We start from the raw sequence: 23657 nt of genomic DNA on the forward strand, positions 1-23657 counted from the left end.
GAAATAGAGGACATAAAGAGTCTAACCCCTACTGCTGTAGACGGGCCATGTGTCCGTGCATTGATCTGCCCAGATTTGTTTTGTGTTGCATGTTTATGTGTTCGTCTGCTGAAAGCGGGTGGGTCCCTGGCAGGCAGAAGCCCCGACGCCGCTCCTGTGCTTCAGTACGAGGGTGGCACCAGGGGAAAGTGCCTGTTCTGTCCTTCAAAAGGCAAACGCCTTTCGTGTTTGAGCTTTGATGGCCGTTGTTCAGATCTGCACAGCCTAAGGTCATGTGGTTATTGTCCTAATGCTGATAACCCAGCTGAAAGTTGGGCTCCAGTCCGGCAGACACAATACAAGGGAGATAGGAAGAAGAAAGTTCTGCACTGGAAACCTTGCAACTGAACATGTACGAAACAAGTCATCTTCAAGCAGGAAAAGGAATGTGTTCAGATGTAATAAAATCACGTTTCTGCTTTGTAAACTTCCCAGCGACAGGCGCTGCTTTGAGCCACCGCGCTCTGCCTCTCGCAGTCTGGCACTAGGGAGATTCCTCCCCGCTCCATCAGCGAACTGTCACATTACTATTATTAGTTGATCGCTCTCCATGTGCCATTAACCGACCCGGGTCTGGACCGCCGTAGGTATAAAACCCCGCGGGCCGGCAGAGCCGGAGCAGCGGAGCGCTCCCTGCATGCGGAGCCGGGGCTGCAGCGGCGGCGGTGAGTGGGGCTGCCCCGGGGCGGGCCGGCACAGCCCCGCCGGTACCGGGCCGGAGAAGCCGCGGTGCTCGGGACCAGCGCGGGAAGGGCGAAAGCGGGCGGTGGGTCCCGGTGCATCCCGCCGGCCCGGCCCGCGGAGCCCCCGCCGCTCGCCCGCTGCCCTGCGGCAGAGCCGGCACGGCCAGGGACGCGCAGCTGAGCGGCGGCCTCGCCGCCCCGGTTATTTATAGCTCGGTGCGGCTTCCAGCCCAAAATTAGCCTGTTGGCCGGGCTGCTGCCTGCGGGGAGGGGGGCTGGCTGGCTGCGCCCCCCGCACGGCCAGCGAGGGGCCGGGCACGGCGCGCCGAGCCGCAGGGCCGGGGACGAGCCGGGCCGGGCCAGCTGCCGCGGCGCGGGGCTCGCCTGGAATGCGGGCGCCGGGCGCGCGTCGCGACTTTTATGGAAAGTTGCAGCGGCGGAGCGGCGGCCGCAGCCAAGGGGCGCTCGGCAGCGCAGCCCGCCCGCCGCCGGAGCGCCCCGAGCCGCAGCGCGGGCAGCGCACAGGTAAGAGCGGCTCCGCCGCCGCGGGGCACAGCGCGGCCCCCTCAGCCCCGCCGCCCGCAGCCGGCCCCGCTGCCCCGGCGTGCGGCGGGGCTGGGGCTGCCCGCCCGGCCCGCAGCCCGCGGCGCCCCTCGGCCGGAGACGCGGCGGGAACGCCGTCTCCCCTCGCTGCCGAGAGCCGCTCCGCCCCGCTCCGCCGGCCGCCGGTCCGAGCACAGCCCGCAGGGCTGCGGGGCGGCCGCCCCTTCGCACCGCGGCCGCGGCGGGGAGGGCCCGGGGACGGTGTGGCCGCAGCCGTGAGGGAGCGGGGCCGGCAGTGCCGAGCGGGGCCCTCAGGGCGCGGGGCCGGGGCGGGCGCGGCCGCAGCGGTTTAACCGAAGGCGCTGCCGTGCGCAGGGCTCTGCCCGCCCGGCCCCGTGAGGCGGCCCCGGGGACGCGGAGCCCGGGAGGGCCGTCCCGCCCTGTCGTGAGGGACCCGCGGTGAGTGATGTGCGGTTCATAAAAGTTAGCTGAAAATCCCCTAAATGCCCGATTTTCAGAAGCCGCGTGTCTCTACGCGCGGAGGAGTTCAGTTGTGTTGCTGTGGTCTTCAGCAGTGAGGGCATACTGAATGCGTCCATTGGTTCTGCTTCACTCTGAAGTGATGGCTGTAAAACAGAGTGGCTTGGAAGAAAATATTTGGCTTCTGTGACAGGTTGCAAATTAGTTATTATCACGTTTGTTTTCGGTAAATAAGGGCTTCTTTTAAGCCGACAAATATCGAAAAAAACATGCTTAATGAAGCATGTTAGAATTTCAAGAATCAGCAAATAGTTGCATGGTAGAAAACACTGTACTCTTAATCTTAGATCTCAGGTCTTAAGAGACATTAGATCTCCTAGAAAATTGTCCAATTAAACGAAAGTATGAATTATAATTAGTCCTATAGGAGGGCCAACTGTATCATTTAAGGAGCATGCAGAAGGATGAGAATATGACTGGTCTATGTAGAAAGCACAGTCTAGTGAAATGCAAGAGCTGGGTAGATGGCTTAAGACATTAGTAAGGAATACTTTGACTGCATTTGGAATGTATTAGATTAATTAATTAATTAGATTAACAGTAAACTACTGTTTTCTCAGTGAAAGAAGCCAGGCAAGCATTGATGTGGTTATCCAGCTTTGAAAGTCCTTTAAGGAGAACCAGTGCCATGGTCAAGCTGGCTGCAGGGAGGCAGGGGGAAAGCTCGTGGCATTGGGAGAGCGGTGCAGGGGGCGATGGAAGTGAGCCTTGCTGTGCACTGAAGGCAGCTGTGCCTGCTCAGGGGAAGGTGGTACACATGATGCAGCTTTTTTCAGGCATCAGCACCAGCAGCGGGGTAGGGCTGCTCAAGGGGAAACAGCAGTGTGTCTCCAGGACGCCCTGGAGATCTCTCCTTTGGGGCATAGGCAGAGCTCAGGCCATGGCCACTGTGGGTGACCACCCTGCTTCAGTCTGAGCTGGCCAAGAGCATTTCTGAGAAGAGGCAGAAAGGCTGTGTCCTGTCAGCAGCGAAGATACAAATTGCAGTAGCACCTCGTGGCCAGCATTTGTGTTACCTTGGTCTCTGAAGTCCTGTCATTGAAGTCAACAGAGCACATGGTTCATCTTAGCTGCCGTGACACAGTGGGGGATGGAGGAATGTGGCGTGGGGCAAAATATCCTGGTTTTTCTCTTGGGGACCTCAGTTCACAATTTACTGCCACTTCCATTAGGATCAGCAAACACTATGGAACATGAAATAATGGGCTAGAAGATCCCAGCAGGACTCCCCACTACTATAGCAGTCTCTGAACCCCCACTATGTTTGCTCTGGAGCCTGTGTACCCCATAACAGTAGAAGAGATCAACAGACCTTTTGTGCAGAGAAGGGTGATTACATTTTTTTAACAATTGGTCTGAATGGCACTGCTGCTTTAGGAGTGTTTACAGCTGTATAAAACATAGGCATCCTTTACAATAGGCATGTTTTTATAAATAACACCCTATCCGCAAGGAGTATTCTACAACAAAATAAGACTCTCAATAAATATTGAAGTGTGATAAATTGAAAGACTGAGGAAAGGATTGTAAAAATTATCTGGGTCACTTGTTGGTAAGCATTCTGGTCTTTAATTATGAAGGCTTAATGAAGGAATTAAAAGTGAGTGCAAGTAGTTTTTTATTTTGTATTTACACAAAATGAGAAGTTTAGATGGCTGATATTAATTGTCATAACTCACTGCCTTCAGTGGAGCTGATGGTTGATGCCAGCTCAGGATCCTCCCCTGTGCATGATAATTTTAGTAGCTACTTCAGTATGTGTAATTTGGTACAACAACTGGTAGTGTCATTCCAGAGCAGTTACAGGCAGGACATAAATGATGACCATTTCTCCCCCCTGTCCAGTTCTGTTTCATATTTTATTAAATATTTCAGTGCTGTGGACTGTGTTTGCCTCTGCTTGGTGCTTTGGCTGCAAGCAGTGAGTTTCCAACTCTCACATTTTGGTTTTCTTATATAATGGAGACTTCCCTGCAAGTAGATCACAAAGAGGAGACAGATGGTAAACGTAACTTAGACCGTGCCATGAAGGGCTTATTTATAACTCACAGTACCCTGTAGGAGATCAGGGGGCCCTTTGAAAGGAGAAATCACAGAGGAACTGGACCTTTTTTTAAAGTCCTGACTTCATACTCCTATTGTAAAGAGTGCTGTTTGGTTCAGGGAAATGATGGTATTTTTTGTGTCTGTGAAGATGTTTATCAAGCCCCTGAAAACAAGATTTTTTTAAAAGAAAGTGAATTTTATTATTTATGGAAAGGTTTTTTATTTTTTAATCTGGTTAAAGTTGCACAACTTTTTTTTTTTATCAATTGAGGACTATGACCTGCTTTCAGAAATGGAAATTAATTAAATTTAAGGAGATAGATTTTGGGACTTGTGAGCCATCAAACTTTCTGTGTCCCCTTAATGGTTTTCTTTTTTGACTTTTTTGCCCAAAGTAAGATTTTAGGGAGGCTGTATGAAAAGTTGAAAAAGTGCTGGCATCATAACAGATCAAGGCATATCTGAGCTGATTTCTTGTCCATTTACAGTAAATGAGTAAGATGTTTGAAAGCAGTAATTTATTTTTTACAGAACATTTCTAATCTGTTGCCTGGTTTCCTATGTATTATTGCTTTTGTATTAAATTTTCACTTGAACTTTTCACTCTCTCTGTGTTACAGCCAGTCAAGTTAAGGTGCATTTTCTCTTTTTTCCAATTCCAGAGCTAGGACCAACAATCCCTGGGTGCAAGTTAAATTTTTCTTGAGGAGAGGACCTTTCAAAGGGACTCTGCAGTCTGGTACTTTCAGTATAAAACTCCTAACACCAGACTAACTTTATCAAAGATATGTCATTTAATTGTAGGAAAGATAAGATGTGGAGAGAAGAAAAAATTACAGTATTTTCAGGTGAATGCTGGAGTGATGACAATGGGTTGGCAAAGAGTAACAAGCTGAACTTGTGTTTTGATCACAGTTATGTTCAAAATTATCATCCGGGATTTTTTTTTAGTGGGAAGCCTCAATGAGGAGCTCTTAAAGCTTCTGCTGAGGTACGTTGATCTTGGGAAAGAAAAGAAAAGATGAGACTGAATATTAAGATTGGAGAGCTTTGTAATAGGATAAACAGTTTCTGAAGTAAGGAACTAAACAGGCAGGCTCATGTTGCTTCAAAAAATAAGAATTGCTTTTATTAGGTGAACTCTGGGAAAATACAAAACAAGAATACATACATATAAAGGGTGATTTAATATAACTAGTTCATCTCAAAAGGGAATTAGTAGGTCAAGGTTGCTTGGGTTGGAAAATCTATTACTGCATTCTTCTGCAAAGCTATTGGCAGATGAGGAAGGCACTGTTCTTCCACGATTTGTAGGTGTCAGGGCTTCCTGATGTAGCCACCGGGGTTTTCTCAGCACCAGTTCATTGACTGTGAGCCTCTCCTGATGCTGGGGCAGATACAAAGGAGCTTCTGTCTGCAGTGATTGTTCCTGAAGCCGCCATCACTGCCTCACAGACCCAACCCAAAACTCAAGGAGTGCTTTTCTTTTTTCTTCAATATTTTGATTGTCTTTATTGGAAATTACTCATCTGCCCTGAGGGTTGCCTGAGGCAGGGTCCAGCTGTTCATCCTGCTCAAGGTTTAATGGCCATGGAGAGGGATGGAAGTGCACACATGGGTGGTATCATGTTTAGCAGTGTGCTGGTGCTTTACATCAATATCTTTTAGCATCAGAGGTGGAGGTAGGATGACTTGCAGAGGCAAAATGCCTTAGAGCCAGCTGGCTAACCTTCAAACATATTAGTGTTAGTGATGCCAATGAACTGGAAAGTAGCCTAAAGTAATAGCAGATATGGCAGTATTCCAAGTGGCAGAAACATATCTGCCATCTTGAAGGCCCACAACCTGTTGGGCTGGCACTATTTTGGAAGTTCAGACAGCAGGAATTTGCAAAGAAAATTTCTTCCAGCATTCTCACTTCTAAGGAAAATTTCAGATTTGTTATCCCACTGTCAAGAGGTTCAGGTAGTTGGAGCTTTTGCAAAGGTTCAAGACAAAGTCTTGACTCAGGAACATCGTCTTCTTCTAACAATTAATTGTACATATTAAACCAGACTTTGGAATAGTCAGTATTGAAATGACTTTAAGATGAATCCATGGGGTACATTGCTATGGTCAAGATTAGTGGTAACCTTACCTAGAGGTGTTGAGGTGAGATGGAATTTCTTGTGACAGGTTATCTTTGAGTCTTCAAGCCCCATGTCAAGGCTAAAACATCTCTGTTACTTCAGTGCAAGGATTACACCAATTCATGACATTCCTTTGTTTTCTGATGGGTTCCTGCAGTAAAACTTTGAGTCAGCTGCTGTATGTTAAGCTACAGGCTAAAGGTTGCCAGCCCCAAGTGGGGAAGGAGCCATCAAATAGTAGCAAAAGAAGAGAACAGAGAACTTTCTCTAAGACCTGCTTAGAGAAATAAGGAAGTTAAAAGATTTGAAGTAGTTTTAAGATTATACTGATCACAGTGGGGATTTTACTTAAATGCATAGAAGTCAGCTAAAGCTTACAGAGACATTCAAATCCTGCACAGTGTACAAATGGATGGCAAAGCCTACGGAGACCCCAAGGCTACAGAATGCTGATGCAATTATCTGCCTCTCTAGACTCCACATACTCTAACATGCTACTGCTGACCTGAAACAATCTCAATAGGAACTGCCACTGAGTGATTGTATGTTCATGTGTTCAGGAGTGAGAAACTGAAATGCCTTGGATTCCTATCAGTCTACAAATGAAGGAGTGGGGTGGGGGTGGTGTGACTTTCCCTACTAACTGGTTGAAAGGGAACACCTACGTGCTCTCCAGAACATCTCTATAGAATCCAAATTTGAAGAGTTTAGAATTTGTAAATCAGGGCAAGCACTGGTAGCTAAATGCTTGTTTCATATGTTGTGACTGCATCCACTGGGGAAAACATCCCAAGATCTCTAAGAATCCCATTCCTTTTGTGTAGCTACAGCAGTGCCAGCGAGCACTGGTGATGTTGGTGTATTTTTGAAGAGTTTACATGAAAACAACTCTTAATTATTTTCAAAAGTTCATAAATATTTTTGTGTTCATAATCTGTTTGCAATTAACACTCAGACAATTTGAAAAATAAGAGCTTAACTTTCTGAATCATGAAAATCCCTGACTTCAGCTCCTCTAAACCACAAGTGAGAAGTGCCTTCCAGTGATAAGCTGCTTTTCCAGCATTTTGGTTAAAATCTTTGAGCCCCTTATTTGCACCATGTTTGGCACACTGAGTTTAGGCTTTCCTGGGACTCAGAGGATCAATACAATATAGACAGCAGTAGCACTGGAGTCACATCATGATTTCCTTCTTCCCATGAGCTCTGATAGACCTGAAGCTGAAAAGAAGAGAAAAAGAAGAGAAAGTGCCTTTCTGTTAGCTTCCTAGTATACACTGTACTTTAAAATTTTTAACAATTTTCTTCTAAAAATGCTTTGTAATTTCCAGAACACAGCTAAATTATACAAATGCTTTATCTTTATGTGGCTGGCCTATCCCATTTCATAGTTTTTTCCACTACTTTTCCCTGGAGAACAGCCCTAGGAGAAGGGACAGCATTACTTTGTACCCGTGTGCTGGGTGAAGGGCCGGAGCTGGCAGCAGGGGCTCCCCCAGCACATCTCCCCTCCGGCAGCCCCGCAAAGGCAAAGCAGCGGCTGGGGGAGCCGGGGGCTCCTGGCCCGAGCTCCCGCAGCTCCCGCAGCTCCCGCAGCCCCGCTCACGGCTCGGGCCGGGCGGGACCCGGAGCTGCGGGACGAGCCCCGGGAACAGCAGCTTGGCAGCGAGCAGAACGGGCAGCCAGAGTTTGGCTCCGAGTTGTTTGTTTTTTTAAAATGGAAATTAGAACCCAATATCTAGGACTATATAGAAGAGTTATGGGCATGAATAGTGAATCATAAGCTTGTTCTTTTAATTACTGTGGCATACTTAGAATCTATTCATGTCTGCAAAAGCCCCAGTGGACCAAGTGAAATTGTGATACATCAATTTCAGCCTATGCAAACTTATTTACAGGAAGATGGTTAAAGCATCATTTAAAAGGAAAAGAAAAGAATGTAACTACAACTGTTTCTTTTAGGTAGAAACTGAAAGCCATCTTAAATATACCAGGTGCAGAGCACAATACAGTAACCATGAATGACATTGCACAGAAAACTGAGGTATGTACCAATTTTAAAATAATCAAGGCAAAGCAATAATTTACAACTAATGCTTGCAAAAGTAATAATTACAAATAATTGTAAAAGACAATTATACTGGAAGTCTGCTGGTATTGCCATTATTTTTAGACATTGAAAGGCGATTTGTTAAGTAGCTTAAGATTTGATGGAATCTATGAATTATGTTCTTATTAGAAAAACATGGAGGAGGGTGAAATATGGAAAAGTGGAAGTCTGCTGGTATTGCCATTATTTTTAGACATTGAAAGGCGATTTGTTAAGTAGCTTAAGATTTGATGGAATCTATGAATTATGTTCTTATTAGAAAAACATGGAGGAGGGTGAAATATGGAAAAGGTTTAAATGTTGGTGGCAAAATTCTGGGCAACATTTACATCTGATGCTTAAATATAAATATATTAGGCTACTTCAAGTGTTTCCTCTTCTACATAGACTTACTTAGTAGCAGGAACAAAAACTTCAGGTGTAGGTGGAAAAATATGAAACAAAGCATGTTTTTAGCCAGTTTTCTTAGTATTACTTTATTGAGAACATTCCTGTTGTCGTCACTGTAAAAAGAAAAAAGCTTCACAGTAGTTCTGAAAGGGAACCTTTGGTGTTTGGACACCCACAGAGTAATCACTGGCAAAGAAGTGTCCATTTGCTGCATCAGCATCAGAGCCCTGATGGTCCAGTGATCTTTGTATTTCATAACATAAAATCTCTGGGCTCCTGTTTTTTTCTAGATATGGAAACAGTAAGCATATTGCAAGTTTTAAATTAAGAAGTACTATAGTTTATTAAAAAACTATAGATAGCTGTTGAAGTGTTGCAGAAAAACTCTCGTTTTGTATTATGTATCTTTGTCTTTTTATCTCTTTTAAATGTTAGGGGCAGAGAGTCTCTTTGGTGATAGCTAAAGATTGAAAGCAACAATAGAAATCTGTATCTAATTTAATAGGTTAATATAATGCTGAATGTTGTTTTGGATATTTTAGTATTTATGACTACTTATGAACAAATACAATGATGCTTAACTGATGATGGCTCAATGCACAAAGGTCATAATCTCAATTGCACTTCTGTTTTATTTTCTTACATTCTTTCAAATCCAATCTATCAGAATATTTCTGTCCATCTGTTTCACCTTTCTTTTTCTTATCTTCATTTCTTCTATATCTTCACCAAGATTCTGCTTTCTTCATCTAAACCCGTCCAAAAGTCCTATGTGCCCAAGCTTCACAAAGGTGATGTAAAGGATAAATTTGAAGCTATGCAGAAAGCAAGGGAAGAAAGAAATCAAAGGAGATCTAGAGATGAAAAGCAAAGAAGAAAAGAACAATATGTTAGAGAGAGAGAATGGAACAGGAGAAAGCAGGAGGTTATTTTCTTTGCTAATATTTTGTGTTATAATATTTAATATTGTATCTGAAAATCTATTCACATTATTTGAAGACAATAATACTGGAATTTCATTGAAGTTATAAAGACAGTTTACTTTCTGTGTTTCATCAACTAGATGAAAGAACTGCTTGGATCTGATGAAGATGATGACACCAAACAATCTAAAACAGAAAAGGGTTATGTTCCAAAGCTCATAGGTAAGAGTGGCCTGACTTTAAAGGCCACAGAATTCCCTGGGTGAGTGTTAGATGGAACTGCTGAGCTGTGCATTTCATGTCCACAGGAACTGTTAAAGGCAAGTTTGCAGAAATGGAGAAGCAAAGGCAAGAAGAAGAAAGAAAAAGAACGGAAGAAGAAAGAAAGCGCAGAATTGAACAAGATATGATTGAGAAAAGAAAAATTCAAAGAGAACTGGCAAAAAAGGCACAGGAGGTATGTTTATCTGATGTAATTGTAAACAATAAACAAGAAAAACATTTTGTATTGGTCAGAAAGATTTGATCTTAAGATTTCTCATAGTAGAGATTTACATGGAGGTGCTCCGTGGGGTGGAAGTGAGATATAATGTTCAGACAGTCTTTATTTCTTTACAGTTACAATTTTCTTGTAAGCTCCAAAGTTGAGTAGCAGATGAAACTGGGCAGGCACAGACCTGGTAGAAACCAGGCACAAATTTTGGTGTCATATGCATATAAGTTTACTAAACTAATTTGAAAACGTTTCTTGTATTTTATAAACTCTTACTTTAGACAACCTTTCCTTGTAAGTTAGTGGATAGAGCTCAGTGATACATGAACTAAGGTAAGCAAGAAGTAGTAAGAAACGCCAGTGGCAGGTAAAAATGAGACAACACTAATGCAGTAAAAATAATAAACCATGAAGATCCATCTCATATTTTATTCCTTTGCCATCATTGCATATATATACACACACACATATATATATATACACACACATATATATATATATATATATAACATATGAACAGACTCCTACTTTTATCGATGCCAATAAAGCAAATTCTGTCTTTTGTAGGATATCAAACTTAATTACTTTTGCAAGTTTTCTTCAGTGCTGCAAATACTGCAGTGAGAGTAAGCATTTAAATGATAGACTAAAAACATATGCAAATTTCTATTAACCAAATGATAGTAGAACTTCATTTAGGTTTAAATTTGTGTAAGAAATGAAAAGCAGTGCTATAGGAGAAGTCAGTTTTTAGATAGTCTTTTCAACTAGAACTTCTAACATTGTTAAAACCATTTAATTTGCATTGTATCCAGCATATTTTTAATCTACCCTACAAGGCAGAAATGTAGAATTCTAAAAAGTGTCTCAGTTTTAAGCCATAACATAGGCACAGCATAGGAAGCAAGCACAGCATTCGGCTTTTTTCAAGAGTTTGAGGGGAAGACAAAGTCACTTGAATCAGAAATGATCAATGACTTAGCTTTAGATTATTTAAATTTTTTTTTTAATATGATTCTGAAATGTTTAAATGAAGAATGGACATCTCAAGTACTGTTCTTGGTTCAGCACTGTGTTGAGAATGCTTTAGCAGACTTTGTGTGGGATGTTTCATATCTTGTTGCCTCTTCCTCGACAAGCTGACCTATCTGAAGCATTCCAATAGAGCCTCGGTCCTTATCACCTCTGTGAATTTATGTGCTACATATGTACCACTGAGACAAAAAGAATTTCCAGTTCTGTGTTTGCAACTCTAAGGCAAAGAGCCAAATTAATGTAATTATATGAAATTCTCATTTAATAGATTGATGACTTTAACAATACGGGAACTGAATCAGCAGCTGAGGTAATCGGATTTTTTTAAAGAAATGTTCACCTACATTTTTATTCACTTTGTTTTATTTTTGTAATTTGGGTTGGGAAAACTTAGAAAACAGCACGAAATACCTAATTAAAGTTCAGCCAAGGAGTTAACAAATTTCTAACATATATGGAACTATCTCAATACTTGAAATCAATATATTGAAGTCCGAAACAGAGCCTGCACTATGAATACTTCGTGGTTAGTTAAGAACATCTAAAATGTAAATATTCAAAGCCACCAGAATTATTTTATATGTATTAGTAATTCTTTTCCTAATATAAATATATATTAGGGATTCTTTTAAGTCCTCTGGCTTTGCAAAGAATTATCTTAAAAGCTCTTTGCCTTAAACTTGAAATTAAAGGGGGATTCTGACAATATACAGATGTTTGAACACCTCACTCAGTTAACTTTGTTATTTTTTTTTACTAATATACCATATGGGTTTTGATTTTAAGTCTTGCAAATAAATGTTTCATTTCAAAAAGCTGGGCCCAAAGGTCCTATCGTCTTTCACTAACACAAGAAAATCACACTCCTACTACAGTTTTGGAAAGAAAAAACTAAGCCTGCAAATTCATCAATTTAAACTTATTCAACAGGAGGGAAAAATATGGGTAAATTATATTTTGGCAATTAAGTTGTAAATAGAGAGTTGAAGCAGCAACATCCTTTTTAAGAAACAATTACTGTACCTGACAAATTACATATTAGAAATTACAAATCACATATTTCTGTGTTGAGCTATTGGCTTATTCCAGCTGCAGTTTATTATCATTTACATAATAAATATAAAACTGGAAGTAGAGTGTGGTTATAATTGTTGTGTATTCAAAATTACACCCGTTCTTTCCCAAACCTTGAGTTTTTATGGCTAACAGTTAATGAAAATCTATAAAGAAATTAAGGAGTTTGCCAGCTGTTATGTTTAAAATATAATTCAGTTCTTTATACTCTTCAGATATTAGAAGAAAACTAGTGACTTTATTCTTGTGGGTAATATTCAATACAAGTAAATCTTTTGGAAGCTTTGGTGCACACACGTTAAACAGCAGGTTCATTAAGAAATGAGTCCACCTAGAAGTCAAGTTTCATGAAAATGTAATAAATATCTTTTTGGACAGGAAGGGGATGATTCACTGCTAGTTACAGTAGTGCCGGTAAAGAGCACCAGGACATCTGGGAAGATGAAAATCATCTCTGAAAACACAGGAAAGGAGACAGCAGAACAAAGACAGACACAGGATGAAGAAATGGAGCTAAAAGATGAGGAACAAAACCAACTCCTTAAGGAACCCAAGTGCCTTTCATTTGTCCAGGTAAACCAGTCATCCAAAAATACCTATATAATAGATATTTATAGGCTTAAGATACAATTGTTTCATTTTTTTTACACAGGGTGAAAATGAAAACAGTGAAACTCAAGACCCTCTGTCTCCTGGTAAACTGAAAGTCACATTTGAAGAACTGGAAAGACAAAGACAGGAGAATCAAAGGCGGCAAGCTGAGGAAGAAGCAAGGCAGCGTTTGGAAGAGGAAAAGCGTGCCTTTGAAGAAGCCAGGCAGAGAATGGTAAGCACACATCTATTCATGGTGGTACACAATTTGTACATTCCTTCCTGTATGTGATTCTTCTCTTTTCTTATTCCTTATCTTTATTTCAAGCTGTTAAAAGAGTCTGGAAATGAAAGTTTTTGACCTTCACTCTAACTCAGTAACCACACTGGCATAATGCTTTAGACATTCTTTTAGTAAACCAAAAAATAACAAGTGTTTTGATTTTGCCAGCAACTTCTTTGATTTTTTTAATCTACACTTTGTAGTATCTTAAGCTGCAAGCCTTCAAGAAGATGAGTGGCTGTCTGTTTTCTTCTGAAGTAGTGCTGCAGATGGTTCAGTAACTGGTATTTGATGCAAACATTCCCTCGTAACAGAATGCTGTTTCTTATCCCCATATTTATTTCTAAATGTGATAGAAATATACATCAATTACAACTCTCCTCTCATGAAGGCAAAAAACCCCCAAACAAACAGATCAGCTCTTTTTTATGTACTGACATAAACAACAACATACTATAAATTACTAGAGGAAATCCCCCAATTTGTCAGAAATGCAGCCCACAGATCCTGTTTTGTATTACTTGGAAAACTGCCTCCATATGTGTTCTTTATCATAAGTCAGAGTTAGATCAGCTATGAACAGAGCTCACTATAGTTTGTTCTTTGATCACACTGAAGGAGTCATACACTTAGTATTAACCTAAGATAAGCAGATAGTTTAGTTCTGTGTTTCCTTATTTTTCCATATTCCATTTCCAATAGCATTTTTGAAGTTCTGTATTTGAATACTTTTCCCCTGTATAGTCATGATCACTTTCTTAATTCGCATACAAAATTCACATACAAACAAGATTAACAAGAAATGAGATTTTAATCTTCCATAAAAACGTGGAAAATATTATTTATAGGAATTTGCTAGCTTTAACAGAGTATAATTATGCATGAACAGTCTTGGAAAAACAGCTCTAGATCACCATTTTGATTATATGTCAAAAACATTCAGGACATTTATATTCTACAGAAACAAACTTGAACAAAACCAACAACACAGAACTTCTAGAAAGCTGAAACACACAAATTCCCAACTGGTCCATATTGAGAGATTCTAGGTTTAGGCAGATACCCAAATTGTAGTTTACTTTTTCATCTCCACCTCCAATAAATTGCTGTTGTTTCACACCAATAACCTTGCCATTATGTCAATAATGCACTTTTTTCTTTTTTGTTTGGGCAAGGGATTCTCATGAAGGAGAAGAGTGAAGAAACTGAAGGAGAGTGAACTCCATAAAGTCACTTAGGTGTTCTAAGTGAAGATTAGTTCACCTCTCTGTTCCTTATTCTTATGCATTTATTTATCAAGTAATACGAAATAATTTACAAATTCTCCACATCAAAATAAATTTTTTAACATGAAGCTGTACCTGCTGACCAGTGGTTGTCAAAATTTGAAGCAAACATTTTTCTTAAGAATTCAGTGGTTAATTTCCTTAAATTCTCAATTTTTTTTCCCCCTTACAAATTTCAAATAAAGATTTCTCTAATTCCCTTAATGGGTTGTCCCACATACCAGTCCCAGGGCTGCTCACAGTACAGAGATCTGGATTATCAGTACTCTGACAGCTCCCAGTCACTTCCTCCATGAACAGATAAAGTACTCTGGGATGTCTTCTGAAAGGGGGTCTTGATTGCAGCTTGCAAACCACAGGCTTCTCTTAGCACATAAGTGTTCACTGGAGAGAAGCTATAGTGAGGAGATCAGAGTATCTCAATTCCTTTTCTTCAGTGATGATTAAATGTCTAAAAATAAAATAAACAAAAATCTCAGTCTGGAATAGCAAAATGCTAACTGATTCAGTTTTGCTATAAGACTGTACAGCATTTCTTTAAGCGGTGCACTGATGAAAGCAATTTCTATACAAAACAAAAAGACTTGGTGGTATAAACATCTATGAAAATGATGTAAATAAAGAAAATAGAGAGTGGTTTACAGTAAATGATCCAACAATGAGACCATAAAGTATGTACTTAACTGTTCAGTCTCTTCCTGGTAACACATTGTTCTTTAAATTACACACTCAACACATTTTTAAAAAGTATAAAAGCTATGTGTAGGATACTGAAAATTTCTTTTCTCACTCCCCTGGCTAGAACAAAGGTTCAAGTGATTCTCACAGGAACCTTAGTCTTGATGCATTTTTCCCCCAAAGAGAAAACAGTACTTATAAAAGATCAGAAAGGAATGGAGTATTTATTTGCTATAAAGAATATTTTTTCTTGTTCGGGTAAATGCTTTCTACATTTTCCTCTCCCTATTCTCTCAAGATAAATGAAGGTGGTGACGAAGAATCTGAAAATGTTGTTAAAGAATTCCGCCCTGGTAAACTCAGACTCAGTTTTGAGGAGATGGAAAGACAGAGGAGAGAAGAGGAAAAGAGGAAAGCAGAAGAGGATGCACGACGACGCATAGAAGAGGAGAAAAGAGCATTTGCTGAAGCAAGGAAGAACATGGTATGGCATTTGGTTTAGCACAGAATTTAATTTTTACCTAAATCCCTATCTGGAAAGAAACTCTGGGAAAAACTTTTAAATAAAGTTAGGAATACGTGCTTCAACTCCTTCATTAATTAGTTCACCTTAGTATTTATTATAAAGTAATGGGCTAAACTAGTCAAGAACAATCCCTCCTCACAGCCAGCCTAGAGAGGATTTCAGATAATTTAGTCAAAATCAGGTATCATATCCAGTGGGTATTATTGCACTAGATGCAACAGACTTGGGAAGCAAAATGTTTTCACAAGGAGGGTTAATTGTTTTGAGTTTTTTTGGGAAGAGCAATTTCTTTTACAGCTCCAAGTATATTCCTCTACCTCTACAGGGTGTCCACCAATCATCTCTTACTACTATAGCACAATTAATGACATAGTAGAAAAAGGCTCACTGCAAGTATGTATTTTCCAGTCATCTGTGGCTCTTCAGGGAGAAAAAATTAAAAGGTTGAGCTCTTCTACTTGATGTTGTAACGCTTGTTCAGGGAAAAACAAAAAAATAATTTGTGGTGTTTACCAGTAGAACACTTTGTAGTACTGTCTTTCCTTGATAAACACAGATTTCTGCCATATGCAAGGACTTCTAAAATTTGAGTTAGGATTAAACTGGAGAGAAATTTTCAGGGGCTTAGAACTGACATACACTACCTGAAAGCACAGAAAGATACCTGATTTCAGAGGTTGGCAACTACTATTTATATTAAAAAAAAAAAAAAAAAAAAGTGGCCACAGAGCTTTTCACTGTGGTCTTCATACTTATTCCAACCACTTCAAGATTCAGCAGGCTTTTGGGTATAAGCCAGTTTCTTACTGGTGGATATCAGGAAATACAGCCGTAAATTACACAGATATAAACTAGAACGAAGTAGTGTTTGTTTCAAAAGGGAGGGCAGGACCTGCCAGTCTAGAACTGTGGAATAACCCAGGCATCTGGGAGCATCTTCCTACATCCTCTGTGGCTGAATTGGGAAAGGCCAACTGTGTGCCCAGTAACATTTTCTTAATCAAAGCAATACTTGGGAGAGAAATGAAAACTTCGTAAGAGTACTGATACTGCCAGCAGAGCTCCCTCTGCCTGGATATTGGGCCAAAGACCTGTGCTGAAAGACTACCCAGAGAAGCTACAATGTGAATTTAGATTTGATACTGTACTGAAAAATAGCGTCTCTCTGTATCTCCAAAGACAGAAAACAACCCCTAAAGCCACTTAAAAATACCTTCAATCCAACAAATGATGTTACTGGAGACTTTTTATGAAAAGGCAGTAGACAACTAAAGGAAGCACAGAAAGTATGTGCTGCTTCTGTTTTTTCCTGCTTTCTTGAGAAACTCTTTTTTTTTGGCCTCAGTGTAGCAGAATCTAAACTCAAAGTGACCAGGCAAGAAAAAACCTCACTGATGCAGCACAGTGGCTGTGACTGCTCTACTTGCAGACAGTGAAAGTGGTCTGTAACTAAAAAAACCCTGAAATCTATTTTTAGCATTTATGCACTTGAAAGTTCTCTGTTAAGTAGCATCACAAATATGAATACTACATTTTCTACTATTAAAAGAATACAACCCTCTATTTTCCTTATTTCCTACTGCTACAAAATGTAGCAGCAGTGAAGATATGTCCTAAAATCTTTAAAAATATAATAGTCCTCCCTTTCAAAGGCAGTAAAAATGAACATTAAACTGTTATTCCAGGAACTTTTTAATGTTCATTCATTTTAATTTCATCTTGGAAGTGGTAGAAATGGTAGTATTGTTGCTGGAATACACAAATGCTGCCTCCTTTTGGATCTCCTTATTTCACATTTCCTTGTGCTATTTTCATGCTCCCCAGCATCAGTGTGATCACTTCTACACTGAAGCAGTTGTCTTTCACCCCCATCAATCTTTTTCTGGTAGAGACTGCAAAAAAACCCCCTGTCTTAGCACAAAAAAACCCCAAAACAAAACAAAACAACTTTTCCTGTTTACTATGCTGCAAGCCATGATGGTTACAGGAACGTTTCTCACTACCAACCATTTCCACTTTGCAGAAAAAAAGAAGTATGGCCTAATTTCACAAAATATGGATAAAATATTTACTGAACTAACCACAGAGGTTTTGTGCATCACACAGCTCAGCTAAATCTTTGTGGTTTTTAACCAGGGAGAAGGTGGCTGTCTTTTCATAACTTAGTAAGTTGGAAATACAGACAGCTGCTAGTGCATGCACAGCTTTTGAATTCTTGGGAGCAAATTCTGAGTTGATGCTTCTTGTGGTCACTTAGGTTCAGTATCTTCTTGAAGTGATGAGCTTATGAACTAATGCACCACCAGCAAGAGACTTTCATGCTGCTTTGCTAATTTAATTTTGAATAGCCTCTAAAAACTGTGGGGCATTGTTTTCACTATAGGAAAGAGTTCACAGCTTTGGTTTTTGACTTCTCTATAATACAATTTCAACAAATATGCTCATATTACACAAAACAAATGAAGACTAGAAGGAATGGTGGTGCTGAAGTCCAGTTGTAAGCTTAGAGGGAAGATCTGAGTAAAATCTGTAGTGAAAAACAAAATTTGAGTGGGATTGGGCTAAAAAAAGTACTGAAAGAGCTGTGGCAAATAAAGAGGATATGGGCAAAGTAGGTCAAGAGTGTGGTATGAACCAAGATAACACCAACAGCAGAGAAAGGTGTGGGTTACAGAGGCAGTAAGCAGCAATTAATATAAGTAGTGCCAAAGGCTCTTACAGAAATGTCTGGTTTCTGTCCCTTTATAGTCAGAGCATTTTCTCAAATGGAAATATTGCTCCTTTAATTATTTCTATCATTTGACTGATTACTGCTGTTGGAAATGCCTACAACTTAGGGCACATTGAGCTCTCCCATGTTTGCCACAAGGCTTTTCAAACCTGTACTGATTAAACAGTGCCAAAAGCCACATCACCCTCCAGTTCACTACCTGACCATTGCCCAGCCTCACCTCACCTTAACCTACAGAACATTCCTGTTGAGACAATCTCTGTTAGTAAGTTTATATAGTTACATGGACATATATTCTTATTCATAAACTTACATTACATTAAAATATATAACTCACTGTCACTACTGCTGCTTTTGTAGTGTTCATTTTAGTACTTCAACAAATTCAGTCTGATAATAATTAGTTCTTGCACTTGCTGCTTTGGAAATAATGAAAACTGCCTTTCCTAGCCTCTACTATGTTACGAGTTAGTCTAAAAGATAGACCAGCTGCTCCTAATGCCAACCAGGCCTCATCCTGCACTGAAGCCAGACAAGGACAGGGAAAGGAGGAAACCCTTGCTAGTGGCTGTATAAATCAATAAACTAGCCACATAGCTTAACATAAACAATTAGTGCAAAAAGAAGAGCTTCTTCTGAATGTTCTGTTCAGTTATCCTTACTGGGAATACTAATACTGCTTTAGAACACAAATATGATTCAGATTGCTTAAGAGAAAGATTACAGATAAATGTACTTCAGTATTAAGAGCAATGACATTTAAACACAAACACTTTGTCTGAAGTAAACAGGAATGAATTGCTTCAGGTCCTAGAGGTGCATTTGGAGGGCATCCTCCCCTGCAGAGGGAAAATCCTGCATTTTAAAAAACCACCTAATCTTCATTATAAAAGTTCAAGTGTGGTAACTGAAGTTAAATACAAACCCCCAAAGCACTCCCTCCCACACCATGAGAGGAATGCCCACACTGGCACAGTGCACCTGTCTGTGCTGGGGCAGATGTGACAAAGTAGTCACTCATCTTTATGTACCAGAAGTGTCTGAACAATGCTGTAATTTCATCACAGATGTAATTAATGCTCTGAATTTCCAGCAGGTGCTGGATGATGAATCACCGGAAATGTTTAAAACCTTTTCTCAAGAATCTCTCATACCTGGAAAACTGGAAATTAATTTTGAGGAGTTGCTGAAACAAAAAATGGAGGAAGAAAAGAGGCGCACAGAAGAAGAGCGTAGGCGAAAGTTGGAAATGGAAAGGCAAGAATTTAAACAGCTGAGACAAGAAATGGGAGAGGTTTGTACATCAAACTATATGTTAAGCATGCTCTGAATAAAAATAAAATGTATCACTTCATTACTAAAAGTTTAAGACTGGAAAGAAAAATTCCTTTGAAAGAAGTTTTAATACATTTAACATTATGTGAAAGGAAAGAAAAATAGAAAACCTTATTTGTAAAACATTTTATATAATGGCATTTTTTATCACTAATCTATCAGGAAAATGTGTTTATCCACTGCCACCTTAGAAGTAAGTACAGTTACAAATTTGTAATTTGGTTTTGCAGTGATTTCTGAAAATTCTGGACTATTACTAAAATGATTAGATAATATTTATGATCTTGAGAGAACGGAAATATCTTGTTTCCAAAAGACAATACAAAAACAGAAGTAAGAAAGGGCAAAATTCTCGCTTTTCCTTAGAGAAATACTGTGCTACATAATGAGAAAAATACAGTGGGCTCAAATTTTTTCTAACTGGTGTATCAAGGGTTTGAAGACTGGCAGAGTTGATTTTAAAAATCACACACAAAATCTCCTTTACGTCCCAAATGTTTAAAATATCACACTGATGAACTTTACACTTCAGTGTGGCTGTGGGTAGCAATTCTTTATTATTCCCTTTCAAACGTTAGAGAACAACATCAATTTATTATTGTATTATTTTTGTTGCAAAGCTTGAGCAAGTAGTAAAGGCTCTAGCTTGTGATGTTCTCAACTAATCATGGGGAAGCAGGGAGAGACAGGGACACCCAGCTAAAATGCATGTACATCTTTACAACCAGAGGTCATGAAAGGAGGGAGAAAAAGATCAGTAATTACAGCTTCCCATGTGGTTTGCTACAAGATTCACAACTGCCCCTTCTTTTCCAGCCACGACATCTTGAAATGTCATTTACTTTTTCATTGAATTAGGAAAAGAAAAAAAAGGCAGTATTTTATTTTTAACAAAATAGCTGTATTTTAGAGGATTACTTCATATCATACTGCAAGCAAGTATAGGTGAATTTGGACTCCTGGTAAGTTTTTTGTATTGGTCTGTGTCTGGTTTTCTGAATCCAAGAAGGGCAGTTTATTGACAGCAACCCTTGAACAAATGGCATATTCAAGCAAGGTATTTTAAAATTTGTATCTAGTTGAGCTATGAGACAAATGCATTCATCATGAGATAGCAAAGAAAAAAAAAATACAGGGGAAAGGTCTCTGATTTCAAATAACAGAACTGTAATGTATTGAATTACACCATCTGGGGGGAGAATAGGTAGTAAAAATAATAAGGGCGTTTTCCATCTTACACATTCTGTCGTTTCTGAACAGCTGGAAGAAGAGTCTGAAACTTTTGAGTTAAGCAAAGAGTATGAAGAATTGATAAAGCTAAAAAGAAGCGGTTCTATTCAGGCAAAGAACTTAAAAAGCAAGTTTGAAAAAATAGGACAACTGTCTCAAGAAGAAATACGGAAGAAGATTGAAGAAGAGCGAGCAAAGAGAAGAGCAATGGATGAAGAAATAAGAGAAAGGGAAGCTGAAAAATTTCAAGAGGTAAGTTGCATTCTGTGTATGTTAATGATCAGCACACTGATGATCCAGGAGTGGACAATGCTGCTGCTTTGATCAAATGTTGCTGTCTCCAAAATTAGGTTTTCCCTTCTTTCCTGTTCCCTCCCTTGGATGCTTAAGGGTATCACACCTCAGCATCCCTTAAAGAAACAGCACCAGTTTGTTACTGGTGATTTGGTCAAGCAGATTTCTGCTTTTCTGCTCAAAGCATTTTAAGCTGAAACCTGTCAGCCTGAGGGCTTAAAACATATCTGAGAATTATCTATTACTCATCACTTGAGCTGCTTGTCCTTCTGAATTCTTAATTCATTCTCCGCTGCATGAATTGAATAACAAATTCAATTACCAAATTCAAACAATACCATTTGAAGATCAAGTCTCTGTGATGCACACTCACTCCTCAGGGAACAGCAGAAGAGGATGCCTATTTATGTGTACTTCAGACCAGATCCTTCAGTTTTTAGAGGGGAAACCCCAAGAAATGAAGCTATCAGTGACAAAACAGTCTGTAAACCATACGCTCAGTGTGAACTTTTGTGATGAAATGTAAAACTTTACCAGTATTAAGCCTGATCTGAGCCTCATTCTGGCTCTTCGGCATCAGCTCAAAGCTTGTCCTATTTGTGACCTTTTAATTTACTAATTGACACTCATTGTTTTCATGAGGTCAACTGTTTTAGTGTTAAACCCAATCTAACATCATGGCAATGTACTCAAATCACTGAGGATTTACAATTGCCAAGAAGTGCTCAACTTGTATATGAATAAAACTTTAGGATTATTTCTTTACATAGAATTTCTGAAATTACTTTTGCAAAAATCTTGGATGAACTATTACAAAACTCATCCTACACTCAAACAAACTTCTGAAAAAACCAGGTCTCTGTGTGGCTCTGCTCAGTTAAAAAAAATCTTTGGGAAGATAAAACAAGTTTTGCTATCGTATATATGTCTAAGGCAATAAATTATAGTTAAGCCCTGTTTTTAATTATTATTTCCCAAGGATGATGACGTAGATGTGACACCAGCCAAGATATCTGAGGCTCCATTTACTCACAAAGTAAACATGAAGGCTCGTTTTGAGCAAATGGCAAGAGCCAGAGAAGAAGAGGAGCAGAGGAGGATTGAGGAACAGAAATTACTACGCATGCAGTTTGAACAAAAAGAAATCGATGCAGCATTACAGAAGGTATAAATTGCAAAATAATATTGTCCAGTTGTGTCATTTAACTTAGCTTCTAATAACCACTGTAGGCGACACTACCAGGTACAAAAGGAACGTTTTACTTCTTTTAGTAGGTGCTAGGAATCGCTGAAACAATATAAAATTGCTTTTGGTGTTTGCATATACTCTCCGTGGAATCAAAGAATGGTTTGGGTTGAAGGGACCTTAAAATCATCTAGTTCTGACTCCCCTAAAGTAGGCAGGGACACCTCCCATTAGATCAGGCTGCTCAAGCCTCCATCCGACCTGAACATTTGCAGAAAAGTATGAGACACTGCTGACATCCCATGTCAGAGTATGTGAGATCCCGTGAATAGTCTGACAATGGAATTGACATTCATACCTGTATTTTACACCAACATTCCAGCCTCATTAAAATGCATTTTACTGCCTGTGGCATACCCAGATTGGGTGCATTGTTATGTATTGAGAACAGATGTGGAATTTCCTCCTCTCAGGAACACAGTAATTTGTAATCAAACATGTGTCACTATCAGTCATAGTGCTATTGCTACTTTAAATTCAACTTATTTTAAAACAGAAAAGGGAAGAGGAAGAAGAAGAAGAGGGAAGCATTATTAATGGTTCTACTTGTGAAGATGAGGATCAAGCTCGATCTGGAGCTCCCTGGTTCAAGAAGTCACTGAAAAACACATCAGTTGTTGACGGCGAGCCAGTGAGATTTACAGTTAAAATTACTGGAGAACCAAAACCTGAAGTTACATGGTGGTTTGAAGGGGAAATGTTGCAGGACTCTGAGGACTATCAATATATTGAAAGAGGAGAAACCTACTGCCTTTACTTGCCAGAAACCTTCCCAGAAGATGAAGGGGAATATATGTGTAAAGCAGTCAACAACAGAGGCTCAGCTGCTAGCACCTGTATTCTCACCATTGAAAGTAAGAGCTAGCATTTTAATTTGCTTATATCTCAGCCTTCCTGAATCTTTCCTGTTATGAAAATCTTAACTTCCTGTCTCTCTTAACCCTTTTTCTGTTTTCTAGCTGATGACTACTAATGCTCTACTTTAGCTGGAATCTTTCTTCCCCTCAACTTTCTTACTGCATCATCTCTTTCTCTGATGGGGCCAACTAAAGAAAGCAAGGATGTGCATTAATTTGTCATTCCTGCGTCAGATAAGAACATAACCTTCAAATTGTGAGAATTCCCTACTCAATGCAAAAACTAGTATCAAAGGCTAAAAATAAAAAAATCAATGTATGAAAGATCAACTGAAGGAAACTGAATTATCATAGTGCTCCAGCATTTGAAGACCAACTCTTCTGTAACAGAATAAAGCTGAATACACGATCTGGAACTTGTGTAGCAGTGTAGGTCTGCTGGTGTATCCTGCATGAGCACTGAATATTTAAGCTGTTTTACTTTATCCTAGAGGCAACTGAACTGGCAAAGGGAATATTTACTGATGATTTTCAAAAACCCAAGTGTATTATTTTTAAAGAATAAAAAAATGACATAACTGCTCACCATTGCTTC

At 39.7% G+C, this 23657-nt stretch overlaps 2 protein-coding genes across 14 annotated transcripts in view; one reads left to right on the forward strand and one right to left on the reverse strand.

The window, feature by feature from the left end:
- Positions 1–648: 648 nt before the first annotated feature.
- Positions 649–23647, forward strand: NEXN (nexilin F-actin binding protein; the record flags this gene model as incomplete). 12 transcript variants are annotated; one of them, XM_084211449.1, is made up of 14 exons in its annotated part: positions 649–704; positions 7943–8024; positions 9214–9405; positions 9544–9625; positions 9712–9860; positions 11200–11241; positions 12384–12578; positions 12658–12831; positions 15142–15327; positions 19194–19394; positions 20696–20917; positions 21939–22124; positions 22702–23059; positions 23165–23647. In XM_084211449.1, the coding sequence occupies exons 2-14, from the start codon at positions 7998–8000 to the stop codon at positions 23176–23178; spliced, it is 2028 nt and encodes a 675-aa protein (XP_084067575.1). In that variant the 5' UTR covers positions 649–704; positions 7943–7997. The 12 variants fall into 12 exon arrangements, with proteins under 12 accessions (XP_084067575.1, XP_084067577.1, XP_084067567.1 ...); XM_084211451.1 differs by having other exon boundaries at positions 686–704; positions 7947–8024; XM_084211441.1 differs by lacking the exon at positions 649–704 and adding an exon at positions 1016–1247 and having other exon boundaries at positions 7947–8024.
- The window catches only part of FUBP1 (far upstream element binding protein 1), a 33868-nt gene continuing 23923 nt past the window's right edge, over positions 13713–23657 (reverse strand). The window contains exon 20 of one of the 2 annotated variants that reach the window (XM_084211456.1): positions 13713–14616. In XM_084211456.1, coding sequence (XP_084067582.1) covers positions 14599–14616 — 18 coding nt within the window. In that variant the 3' untranslated portion in view covers positions 13713–14598. The remainder of the gene's footprint in view (positions 14617–23657) is intronic. The other variant, XM_084211454.1, reaches the window with a different exon arrangement.

Source organism: Fringilla coelebs, assembly GCF_963513975.1.
Source record: "Fringilla coelebs genome assembly, chromosome: 9".
In the NCBI taxonomy this organism is placed as follows: domain Eukaryota; kingdom Metazoa; phylum Chordata; class Aves; order Passeriformes; family Fringillidae; genus Fringilla; species Fringilla coelebs.